The sequence below is a fragment of the Macrotis lagotis genome, chromosome 4 (genome assembly GCF_037893015.1).
Source record: "Macrotis lagotis isolate mMagLag1 chromosome 4, bilby.v1.9.chrom.fasta, whole genome shotgun sequence".
NCBI lineage: Eukaryota > Metazoa > Chordata > Mammalia > Peramelemorphia > Peramelidae > Macrotis > Macrotis lagotis.
Genome location: NC_133661.1, coordinates 10,674,964 through 10,687,940, shown reverse-complemented (window position 1 = coordinate 10,687,940; position 12,977 = coordinate 10,674,964). Strand labels below are relative to the sequence as shown.

Below are 12,977 nucleotides of genomic sequence, written 5' to 3'. Positions count from 1 at the left end.
CAGACAGGCACACAGACAGGTGATGGACAGATAAATGACAGACAGACCTGTGGTATGGATGGACCTGCGGACAGACAAATGGACAGATGATAGGTTGACAAGTTGACAGTCAGGCAGATGAATAGGTAGGCAGACAGGCAGATGGACAAGCAAATGACAGGCAGACAAGAGGACAGTCAGATGATGGACAGTTGGATGGATAGACAGGTAGACAGGCAAACAGGTGGATGAACCTGCAGACAGACAGATGGACAGGTGATAGGCTGACAGACAGGCAGATGAATAGATAGGTAGACAGGCAGATTGACAGGCAGACAGGAGGACAGACAGGCAGACATTTGATGAACACGCAGACAGATAGGTGAATGGACAAGTGGATAACAGACAGGACAGTCAGATGGGTGGATGGACCTAAGGACAGACAGGTGGAGAGAAGCCAAACAGACAGGCAGATGAATAGGTAGGCAGACAGATGGATGGACAGGCAGACAACCAACAGACACACCAACTGAGCTGCTTTTCTCTAAAAAACTATTCATCCTTTTTTTCTAATAAGAAAGGACAAAGCCACTCAGAGGGCTTCTGAGCATCCAGAATAACCCAGGCCCGGTTAAAAATGAAAGGAAATAATTTTATTTACTTTGTATTGGAAAACATTTTCATTGTAAATTTGGCCTCAAGATAGTTTCTTTTCTCTGAATAGCTCAAAAATGAAGAAAAACCCAAGGCAGGGAAAACAGCCACCACAACAACCTATCAAGTGCTGGTTTTAATAAAAACATCAACAGGGAACAGAGACCTTGTTTAGCTTTTCTTCCTCAATGTTCCCAGCCACCCCCTCCCCCAGGTCCTAGTCCTAAAGATGCTGAGGCATGGTAGATGCAGAAGCTGAAGATTTTGCCCTGGAACTTGGGAAGCTGAAAGTGTGAGGTTCTCACCCCCTCTGGAGGGGCTCTGGAGGGCTCCGAGCAGGACTCTCACTGGGCTGAAAGCCTTCTTTGCTCAGAACAGGCCAGGCTGCCAGAGGTGCCTCCTGGACTGGCTAGGGGTGGAGGGGTCCCCCTCTCCACCCCTCCATAGCAGCTCTCATCCAGCCCCTGCCTGTAGACCTCATTGAGGAAGGCAGCCCAGCCCACTTGAGTACCATTGATATTGCAGGAAATGTTCCCTTCTCTCCAGCTGCACAAGGCCTCTGCAGCTTCCCCCAGGTTGTGAGACACCACCTTCCTTTCTTTCCTCCTCATTGGACTTTTCCTCTCCCTCCTACACTCTCTGATTCAACCTAACCAGCTTCTCTCCTTCATAACATGCCATATCCCATTGCTATGGTTGATATTTTATTGATATTTTAGTTTTTCAATTACATGTTATGAAAGTTTTTAATATTCATCCACATGCATATGCATATTTTTAAATTACAAAGTTTCCTTCTCCCCTCCCTTCCCAGCCCTCCTCCCCTCAGCAGCAAACAATCAGGTTAATATTGTACATACACATTTGTGTTTAAAATATTTACAGATTAGTCATTAGTCATGAGGAAGCAAGACTAAGGGAAAAGAAAGAAAACCATGAAATAGGAAGGAAAACATAAGAGAAATTTTTATAAAGTGAATATAGTGTATAGTGTTCATCTGGATTCTGTAGGGTTTTTTGTTTTGCTTTGTTTTGTTTTCCTCTGAGTGAGGATAGCATTGTCCATAGCCAGTCTCCGAGGGTTGTCCTAGCTCTCTCTTGTCTGCCGAGAAGAGCTGTGTCCATCAAGAGTGATCAACTCATATGTGGTTGTTAATGTGGACAATGTTCTCTTGGTTCTGTGCCTTTTGCTCAGCATCAGTTCCTTCTCTAGAATTCAACCATTCATGGTTTCTTTTTTTTTAAGGTTTTTGCAAGGCAAATGGGGTTAAGTGGCTTGCCCAAGGCCACACAGCTAGGTAATTATTAAGTGTCTCGAGACCAGATTTGAACCCAGGTATTCCTGACTCCAATTCCAGTGCTTTATCCACTATGCCACCTAGCCACCCTATCTTGGTTTCTTATAGAACAGTAACATTCCATAACATTCATGTGCTATCATTTGTTCAGCCACTCCCCAGTTGATGGGCATCCCCTCAATTTCCAATTCTTTGTCACCACAAAAAAGAGCTGCTATGAATATTTTGGAACATGTAGGACTTTAACCATTTTTTTTTATGATTTCTTCTGGATATAGGCCTAGAATTGGAATTACTGGGTCAAAGGGAATGAACAGTTTGCTTTCCAGAAAGGTTGGATCCATTCGCAACTCCACCAGCAATGCATCAGTGTCCCAATCTTCCCACAATCTCTCCAATATTGATCATTTTTCCTTTTTGTCATCTTAGTCAATCTGATAGGTGTAAGGTGGTATGCATGGTTGTTTTAATTTTCATTTATCTAATGAATAATGATTTCAAACATTTTTTCATATGGTTCTATATAGCTTTAATTTCTTCATTTGGAAACTGTTCATATCCTTTGACCATTTATCAGTTGGGGAATGAATTCTAATCTTATAAATTTGAAGCAATTCTCTCTATATTTTAGAAATGAGACCTTTATCAGAACCCTTAGCTGTGAAAATTGTTTCTCAGCTTTCTGTTTTCCTTCTAATTTTGGCAGCATTGGTTTTATTAATATAAAACCTTTTTAATTTAATACAGTAAAAACCATCCATTTTGTTATTTTAAATGAACTATTTCTTGATTGGTCATAAATTTCTCCCCTTTCCAGATCTGACAGATAAAGTATTTCTTGATCTGTTAATTGTTCTATTGTATTGCTCTTTATGTCTAAATCCTGTACCCAATTTGGTAAAAAGTGTGAGATGTGGGTCTCTGCCTAATTTTTGCCTTACTATTTTCCCGTTTTCCTAACAATTTTTGTCAAATAGTGAGTTCTTATCCCAGAAGCCACTGTCTTTGAGTTTGTCAAACTGTAGATTATTGTAGCCATTTACTGTTGTTTCTTTTAAACCTTCTTAATCCACTGATCCGTTGCTCAATTTCTTTTTTATTATTTATTTAAAGCAATGGGATTAAGAATGACTTGCCCAAGGTCACACAGCTAGGCAATTATTAAGTGTCTAAGGTCAGATTTGAACTCAGGTCCTCCTGACTTCAAGGCCAGTGCTCTATCCACTGCACCACCTTGCTGCCCCCATTACTCTATTTCTTCAGTATCAGGCAGTTTTGATGACTGCTGCTTTATAATATAGTTTTAGATGTGATAGAGCTTGGTAACTTTCCTTTACATTTTTACATCAGTTCCCTTGATATTCTTAACCTTTTGTTGCTCCAGATGAATTTTGTTATTATGTTTTCTAGCTTGATAAAATAGTTATTTGGTAGTTTGATTGGTATGGCACTGAATAAGTAATTTAATTTGGGTAGAATTGTCATTTTTATTATATTAGCTCAACCTAACCATGAGCAATTGATATTTTTCCAATTGTTTAGATCTGATTTTGTCTGAGAAGTGTTTTGTTTGTATTCATATAGTTTCTGGGTTTGTCTTGGGAGATAGATTCCCAAATATTTAATGTTGTCTGCAGTTACTTTAAATGAAATTTCTCTTTCTATATCTTGCCCTTGGGCTTTGTTGTTCATATATATAGAAATGCTGAAAACTTATATGAGTTTATTTTATATTCTTCTGCTTTGCTGAGTTTGCTCATTGTTTCAAGTGGTTTTTAAGATGATTTTCTTGGATCCTCTAAGCTTACCATCATATCAGAAGGCTTTGCTTCCTCATTGTCAATTCAGAGTCCTTCAATTTCCTTTTCTTCTCTAATTGCTAAAGCTAACATTTCTAATACTGTATTGAATAGTAATAGTGATAACAGGCATCCTTGTTTCACAGACCCTTATCTTATTGGAAATGCTCCTAGTTTATTTACATTACATATAATATTTGTTGTTGGCTTTAGATAGATAGTGATTATTTTAGGGGAAACTCCATTTATCCCTATACTCAATAGTGTTTTTAATAGGAATGCATGTTATATTTTATCAGTCTTTTTCAGCATCTAATGAAATAATCATGTGATTTCTGTTGGTTTTGTTATTGATATGTTCAATTATGTTGAGTGTTTTCTTAATATTGAACCATCCCTGCCTGTTTTTGTCCTGTTGGTTCCCTATGCCTGGAATGCATTTCCTGCTTACCTTCATCACATTAAGTCTGTGTCTTCCTGAAGTCTCAGCTTGGATTCTGCTTCCTACTCAGAACCTTTCTTGATTCCCCACTGCTAGTGTTAGCCTTCCCAGACTACCCTGCATCTTATAGCTCTATGTGTATTTTATTTTTTTCCTTCAGTAGTTATATTATAGATATTTTTTTATATGACCAGTATAGCACATAGTAGGTACTTAGTAAAAGTTTGGCTAACTGACATTGATTGATGAAATATCTCAGTTCCTCTAGTAATTATTGGGTGCCAGCTTGTGGGTGTGCTGCCCTCTTGCCAGTCAGAAGGTCTCATAAGGACAGGAGGCTTAGCTCAAGTCCCAACTATAGGATGGCCCCAAGAGTAGGGTTCCTTGTCTCTATCTCTTGTCCCCTGGAGCATGAATAATTAACTTCCACCATTGGGGTTAGAGTTGCAACTGCTGTCCACGTTTCCTATGAGGTTGAATCTGGAGTCTAAAAAACCTGTGAAATAGTGACCACTTTATCTAGCACATCTGGGTCTGCAAGGTCCTCTCTTCTCAAAGTGCTGACCCCCTTGCCTGGCCACCTCTCGCCTTGCCAAGCCCTGACCCTGGCTCTCTCACCCATCTGCCTTCTCTGCTCTTCCTCCATGATTCCTGCCTAACATGCCAGCAGAGTACTGAGCTTACCTCTCCTTAGATCTCCAGGCTGTCCTTTCCCTTCAGCTCCCATCCAGCTTCACCAGGGGCCCATGGGATATTTCATTCAGGTTGGCCTGAAGACATCTCAGGCTCTGCATGTCCAAAATTGTCCTCCTTATTTTCCTGCCCAGTCTTTCACCTCTTCCAAGTTTTCATGTTTCTCCCAGAGGGGCCACTGTCCTTCTAGCCTCCCAGGTTTATAACCCAGGATTATCCTGGGCCTCACTTTCCCCTCACTCACCTAGGTGGTCCTTACTGAACCATGCTTCTGCCCCTCTTCTGACCCCTCCTTTCCACTCTCTGCTCCCTCTTGGTTCCCTGCCTCAAGTGTCTTGTCTTCCACATGACTGCCAGAGGAATCCTCACTAAGTATGGATCTAACCATGGACTCTTCTAACTGTGAATAACTCCAGGGGATTCCTATTTCCTCTAGGACAAGATAGAAATTCCCCTGTTTCACTTTGAAAGCCCTTTGCCCCAACCTACCTTTCCAAGCTTATTGTACCAATTAGGCCTCCTGGGTTCTGATCTAGTCAACTGGCCAATTCTCTTCTCACTTAGAACTCTGTCCCTTCTTCCTTTCTTTCATGGAATCCCTTGCTTCCTTTAAGACCCCTCTCAAGTTCAGCTTTTCAAGATTCTCCCTGGTTGCTGGTGCTCTTCTTCCCACATGACCTTGTTTGTTAAGCATCATTTTGTATTTATCTATATTCACATAGCACTTAGGTTGTACAGAGGATTTTGTTTTTGTTCCTGAAGGCCATAGGGAGCCATTGGTATTGGGGGGGATGACTTGATTAGATCAGTATTTTAGGAAAATCACTTAAATGCCTGAATAGAGGATGACCTGGAGTGGGAGACACTTGAGACAGGCAGACCTACCTGCAGCTACTGCAGTGGTCCAGGTGTGAGATGATGAAGGCCTGAACTAGGGTGGGGGCAGTAGCAGAGGAGAGAAGAGGGTGTATTGGAGAGATGCTGGGGAGGTGAACCAGACAAGAGATGCTAGAGGGGTGAACCGGACAAGAGATGCTGGAGGGGTGAACCAGACAAGAGATGCTGGAGGGATGAACCAGATAAGAGATGCTGGAGGGGTGAGCCAGACAAGAGATGCTTGAGGGGTGAACCGGACAAGGGATACTGGAGAGATGAAACCAATGGGCAAGAGATGTTGGAGAGGTGAGCCAGATAAGAGATGCTGTCATGGTGAATTGATAATGCTTGGCATCCTATTGGACATGAGGGATGAGAGCTCCTAGGATGTAAGCCAGGGGGACTGGGAGGTGGAGTGGGCTTAGGAGGAAAGAGAATGAATTCAGTTGGGGACATATTGAATTTAAGATATCCATGGGAGCTGTCTGAAAGGCAGCAGAAGATGTGAAATTGAAAGTCAGCTGAGAGATTGGAGCAGGTAGATTCCTCAACATGGAAATGGAAACTAAAGAAATTAATTTGTGGGAACTGATGAGATCCTGAAGAGAAGTAGCATGGAGGAAGAAAGCAGAAGGCCCAGGATAGAGCACCGAGGTCAGGTCACCTATGTTTAGAGAGTATGGTCTAGAGGAGGATCCAGCCAGGAGATGGTCAGACAGGGAGGAGGAGGAGAACCAAGAGAGCCTTTTTTTTCCACATCCTGCTCCTTCAGATGTTTCAAGTTGAGATCATTCTAACTCACTTCTCCCCCTTTCCTTTGGTAGCTAAGCATCCTAAGGTCCCTCTGTTATCTTTCACAACACGAGTGGTCTTTAGTGCCTTCACCATCCCAGTCATAGCCCCTTTGATTCCACCACCCCTTGGAGGTTCCATTGGGAAGGAAGTCGTTTTTAGTTGGTGACCAGCCTGTGATACTGCAAGCATTATCATCTCCACTCTTCGAAGGAGAAACTGAGACTCAGGAAAGTTAGATTCCTTCCTCTTGGTTACCCAGTTAGTGAATGGTGGAGCCAGGTCTTGGAATCCACAGCCCCATGCTGTTCTCCACTCTCCAGCATGGCTGCTCAAGTTTTCTTGGTAGAGAGGCCACTCTCAAGTGTGTTGTACTTAGTTATGCAGGAAAATAATTCCTGGGTGAGTGGGTCTCAACCAGCCCTTTCAATAAACAGGGAGACCTGATCAGTCTCAGAAGATAGGAATGAGACTAGCTTTCTTTTCTTATCCGGTTCAACTTGTCTGTCACTCGTCCTGTTGAAAAGCCTGATTTCCACATACATATTTATCACTGTCCTTTAAAATTCAAAGGCCACAGAAGGATGCTTATTGATGTGACTGATCTTCTGGTGGCTTTAATAATACTGAAAGTCAAACCTCCCTCCTTTTTGTTTATGCCTCAAAATTCCAGCTCCTCTTGCCCCTGTGGCAACACAATAGGGGAAGTTACTTTTCCAGCCTCAGTTTTAACTGGATTTACCCACGCTTTTCATTCTCCTGAGAACCTGTCATTTTTATGATTTGTAGCTCCCTCACTTTACTGGGAGAATATTGGCTTTGAAAAAGTGTGATTTTGGTATCTGGGAACAGTTGCAAATGCTGTTTCCCAAATGTGAAGATCCAGCTCTGGGGCTAGCTCGTGGTCCCCCATCCCTGATGTACAGGTTGAGGTCCTCACTCAGCTGGACAGCAGACACTCCGGGTCAGGGGTGTCTAGGCCAGTCTCTTCGGAGTAACCGTACATCTCATGGAAGAGGCTCCCCAGTGGGCAGGACCAGATGTAGAAATGTTGGTTGACTTGAAGTCAGTTGATCTCAGATCCCTTTGTCCTCAAGGCTCTGGAAGCCTTGAGTTGACCCAACATTCTCCTGCTTGTTGGCTGATGGATGGTGACCCTCTCCCCCAGGCAGGTTGGCTCACAGTTCTGGGGAAGTCAGCCTGGCAGAAGCAGAATTAATGAACACATCTTAAAGGAAGCCTCTTGAGAACCCAGCTTGTCACCTTCGCAAGTGAGTTAGGGGAAAAGGAATAAGTTGTCTCACTAAAAAACAACTGGTGCCCACAAAACTTGGGACATGGCTTGACCTCTGGCTAATAGGAAACGTGGCAGGTTGCTGTGGAACTAATGGAGTTTTCTTTCTCGAGCTGTATTAGGGGTTAATTATTAGCAATTAGGGGTGAACCACAGAAGCTTTGAACCTACTGTCCTTTCCCAGAAACCTTAATCGTCCTCTCTCACTATATTAGCAACTGGAAACCATCTGCCTGCTTTGATCTCCCGGTTAATCATTGAGGTGTCTACACGGGGCTCCCCATGGGGGGTTGCTCTCACTGACTTTCCTGATGACTCCCCACTGAGCTGTGGGACTGTTACACACACAGCAAGGGTCCCAGTCAGTCCTCTTAGGGATTTTCCTGAACAGGACTTCTGTCAAATATCGACCCTTGGTTTTACCTTTTCCATTTGTGGACACCCTTTGTCCTTGATGAACAGCCCCCAAACTCCGGGGGCCTTTGCTGCCTCTTATTCCCAGATTGGGGAGGCATTTCTGCCTGTGAGCATTCAGCTCACTTATCTTGTCTCACAAAATCAGATAGCATCTGAATTAGCATTGAGTCCAACCCCCTCATTGTCCCGAAGGAGAAACCAAGGTCCAGAGAGAGGACAGGGCTTAACAAGTCATGGATGGAGGTTCCCTGGGTCCCTCCTGGTCCGAAACCTCGGGTCTTTCCAGCTTCTGAGAATTGGGGCTCAAACTGGGGAGCAGGGAAATGTCTGCTTTCTGGGTTAGAAGATCAGTCACAGCAATAAGTCCATTTACTGCCCTTGGCCAGCCCACGGACTCTAGGTCTTAGCTGGATGACTTCAGAGGCCATTGGGTCCAATCCTCATAGGCAGCAGATGGCTGCTGATGGGTTTGTATTCATCTCCAGCCCTGCAGAAATCAGCAGCTGAGCCATTTTCATGACCCTGGTTCAGTGAAAGAGTCAGAGGTTCTGGGTTCGAATGTCACTTCTAGTGCTGGCAACCAAAATGACTCTGGATAAATTATTTGACCTGTCTGGGCCTCAATTTCTTCATCTGTCAAATGAGGCCGTTGGCTTAGATTCCCCCTATAGTCTGGTGGTCCTCTGTAAAGCCCCCCCCCCAAAAGAGAGAGTGAGGGAGGACTGAAGACCCCTTGGCTGAGCCCCATAGACTTTTGCTAGGCTCTTTGGCAGACCTGAGGGGATGGTAAAATACGGGAAGGATGAAGGGTCCCCATTTCTCTGGAGAGGGCCCCGGGGTCTTCTGGTCACAATGCCAGGTGCTGTAACAGTACTGTTACTTTCATTTCTAGACGCTACTACAAAGAATCCGATGGCCTGATGCTCGATGTTGGTCCATACATGAAAGCTCTGGAGGTAGGAGAGTTTTCTCACTGTGTCTGAGGTTCCCCTTGGCTTGGGGATTGGCTTCCATCCCCATCCACAAAGCAATAGGAGGAGGAGGAGGAGTCCACAAAGCAGTAGTAGTAGTAGTAGTAGTAGTAGTAGTAGTAGTAGTAGTAGTAGTAGTAGTAGTAGTAGTAGTAGTAGTAGTAGTAGTATGATAATGATGATGATGATGATTGCTACATTGGAAGTTTGCAAAGCTATTTATACTTATTCTCTCTGTTATTATCCCTCCTGGAAGTTGAAGGGAGAAGAGTAGATAGAAGAAAGGGAGAAGAGTGGATAGAGGAAAGGGAGAAGAATGGATAGAGGAAAGGGAGAAAAAAGGATGAAAGGAGGAAAAAATGGACAGGCACTAGGGGACACACTGGACATTGACCACCAGACTCTAACCCTTTGTCTTTGGTGCCCAAATGGTCATGGGGAGCAGGGCCACACCCAGGGAAGCCCTACCCAAGAGCTTTGTACTAGGAGTTGGCTGTGAGACCCAGATCTCTCTGTCTTTCTTACTTTCTCTCTTCTCTGTCTTGGTCTTTCTCCTTTCACCATCATCCACATCAGCTCAGAAGCGTCCCGGGCTTGTGTGGTTCCTCATCCAGAATCATGGGTAGATGGGGCACATCTTTCCTGGTCCAATGCCATTGCCATGCTTGGCTTTGGGCTGGAGCCCTCCTTATTCTCCACAGCCTCACTTGTTATTCCATTTGCTTCCCAGTATGCCTGTGATGTCCAAGCTGAAGTGGTGGGAAAACCAGCCCCTGAGTTCTTCCAGGCAGCCTTAAAGGAAATGGGCTTGGAAGCACACGAGGTGAGTTGGACCAGAGTTGCTGCCCCACTCACCCCTGCAAGGCCAGCAGTCCCCACTCTCCTTCCCGGCCTTCAATGCCTCTCCCACCATACTGACTCCAGCCAGTCCACCATTCAAGGCCGAGGCTTTGAGATTACGATCCACTCATGTCTCATTTCCCATGAGTTCTTCAGCTGGTAGATCTTAGGAAGTTGAGGAGATTGAGGCAGCCTTGCTGGGAGCCAGGCAGGGTCATGGGGTGCCCATTCTGTGAGCACAATGAAGAGATATAAGCAATGGTAGAATTCTGTGGGTGCAGTTCTGCCATTGAGTAGGGGCAGGGGGTGAATGGGCAGGAGAAGATGCCATCTGAGAATGGGTGAAGAACTTGGGGTAAGTCTGCCCAAGGGCAAATGAAGCTCTTGGTCAGTATTTAAAAGTCTGTTGTTGAAAAAAGGACTGGATGGGTATTCTGGCCCCAGGGGATGGCTCCCAGAGGAGCATGTTAATGGTGATAGTGATGGTGATGTGATGGTGGTGGTGGTGACAACAGTGACAACACTAACAGCCATAATTAATATGAACATTTAGGTTTATAGCATGTTTTTCATGTATTATTTTATTTAATCTCCACCACAGCTAGGTGGGGGCACCCACAATGATCCCCATTTTTAAAGGTGAGAAAGCCAGTGCTGAGAAATTAAGTGACTTGCCCAGGGTCACACAGCTAAACCGTGTACAAGGTTGGATTTGAATTCAGAGCTTCCTCTCTCTAAGCCTGGTGCTCTAACTACTTGCCACCTAGTGGTCACCCCAATGGATAGGCATTGCAAAGAAATGGGAAAACTGCCCCAATGTGAGAATGCCAGTGAGAATCCTGGAGTGAGATGAACTGCTTCATGAGGGGGAGCACCCCATCCCTGATGGCCTCTCAGAGCCTATGCTTCTGAAATTGGGGGTTGATGTCCTCCATGGTCCCTTCTGAGTCCTCCGTCCAGTCACCATCTGGTATCATCCCACTTCCCTCTCTGTCTTGTAGCTCCAAGCTCTGCTCTTGTCCTCACTGCCAGCCCCAAGGCCTCCCCCACTCAGGTCTTTCCCAGGCCACATCTCCTGCATGGTCTCCCTCTTCTCAGATTCTCTGTCCCCCTCATCCTGTCGAAGATGCTGCCCGGCCCACCCTCTGCTTCAGATCACTTCTGTGTGCTACCCCAAACGGTTGTTGCACAGTCCTGGGACCCCACCTCACCCGACCCTGCTGCACAGCAGCCCCACTCTACGTCCCTTGTTAGCTTACTCTCCCGTTCTCCACCTGGACACTGCCAAACTTAAGCATCCCTCCTCAAACATCTCATGGCTCCTGGTTCCCCATCCTCTTAACTGAGACCCTGACTATTCACTGTGAGGACCCTCTTCCCTCCACTACCTCATCTCCCTTCACTCTTTTACCCCCTCTCCTCCTTTGTCCCTATGTCACATGAAGAGATGATCTTCTGACTGACCCCTCTACCTGCCTGTGAGCCCCTTCCATCTGCTCTCCCCTGGCAGACTGGCTCCTGTCCTTCCCACTCTATCTTTTATTTTCTATTTCTCCCTGTCTACAAACAGGCCAGCTCCCCATCCTGAAAATCCTCCCCTTGACCCTTCCCCCGCCCCCCATCATCCAACTGATCCTTCTCTCTTCCCCAACCCCCACTTCTCTGCTAGTTGTCTCCCTACCTCCCTTATCAGTCAGTCCTGCCCAGTCCCCTTGACCAGATCTTTGGCCAGGCTGTGCCTACCGTTGTGGCCATCCCCAGACCTCTGCTCCCCCCGCCCCGGTCCTCACCCTATTTTCATCCCTCTGACCTTAGACTCTCATTGGCTCTTGTGGATTCAGTCATGTCCCTGCAGATGCTTCTCAGACGTCTTTATTTATGCAGCCCTAACCTTTCTCTTGACCTCCTTTTAAACACCTCAAGCTGGATGGACCATAGACATTTTAAACTCAGTGTATCCAGACTTGTTTTCTTTCTCCCCAAGACCTTTCTCTTCCCCCAAGGGATGCCGCCATCCTCCCTGGTGTCCTTGTCTCATCCACCTCCACGTCCCACCTATTGCTAGGGTCTGGGGATCCTCCCTTCTCAACCTCTCTTGGGTACGCTCCCCTGGTTCTGCCGTCACACTCACCCAGGCCCCAGGAGATCTCCATAGTCGATGGTTGGTTTCCTGGCCTCGTGTCTCCCCGCATTAGCTCTTCCTTCATTCTGCTATCCAAGGGAGTCTTACAGGGAAGTCCAGGGGCTCCCTACCCCTGCCAGCATCAGACAGGAAATCCTCACTTGGATGTCAAAGCACTGTCCAACCTACCTGCCTCCACCGTCCTGGTTTTCTTAACACTATCTACCACCCTCACCCCTTGATTCTCCCCCCCACCCCACCCTTGTCCTCTGATCCAGGGACCCTGACTCAGTGACCCCGGGCTGTCCCGCACACAAGACCCTCTATCTTTGGGCTCTGGGCACTTTCTCAGGCCATGTCCTGCCTGGGATGCCCATTCTCCCTCAATTCCGCTGGCTGCTGACCTCTCTGCTGTCCCGAGGGAAGCCTTCTCAAGCCCTCTTTGTTCTAGGCCTTGCATTGCTTTGGACTGGGGGTTCCTTAGGGCCAGGGACGATGCTTTTGCCCTTCTTTATGTTCCCAGCTCTTCACTCAGGTCCTGGCCCAGAATAGGCCCTGGTGGATCGCCTGGAAACTCAGAATCCTCAGGCTGTCTAGATTTTCTTACTTAGAACTGGAATCCCAGGATTCTCATTTTGCAGGAATCACCAGACTGGTGTGGCCTCCTTTACAAAAAGCTGTTCAATTGGTGTTTTAAGCCCTAAATTCCATTCAGTTTGAGAGTAGGAGGAAGAAGAGGAAGGAGGAGGGAGGAAGAAGAAGGAAGAGGGGGAGGAAGGAGGAAAGAAGATGATGATGAT

The 12,977-nt window shown here is 45.9% G+C and overlaps 1 protein-coding gene across 7 annotated transcripts in view; it reads left to right on the top strand.

The window, feature by feature from the left end:
• The window catches only part of LHPP (phospholysine phosphohistidine inorganic pyrophosphate phosphatase), a 182,407-nt gene that overhangs the window by 28,844 nt on the left and 140,586 nt on the right, over positions 1-12,977 (top strand). For all 7 annotated transcript variants that reach the window (XR_012477673.1, XR_012477672.1, XM_074232225.1 and 4 more), the window contains exons 4-5: positions 9,137-9,200; positions 9,946-10,038. Coding sequence is in view for 5 of the 7 variants with exons in the window: in XM_074232225.1 (XP_074088326.1) it covers positions 9,137-9,200; positions 9,946-10,038 (157 nt within the window). In the remaining 2 variants the exon portion in view is untranslated. The remainder of the gene's footprint in view (positions 1-9,136; positions 9,201-9,945; positions 10,039-12,977) is intronic.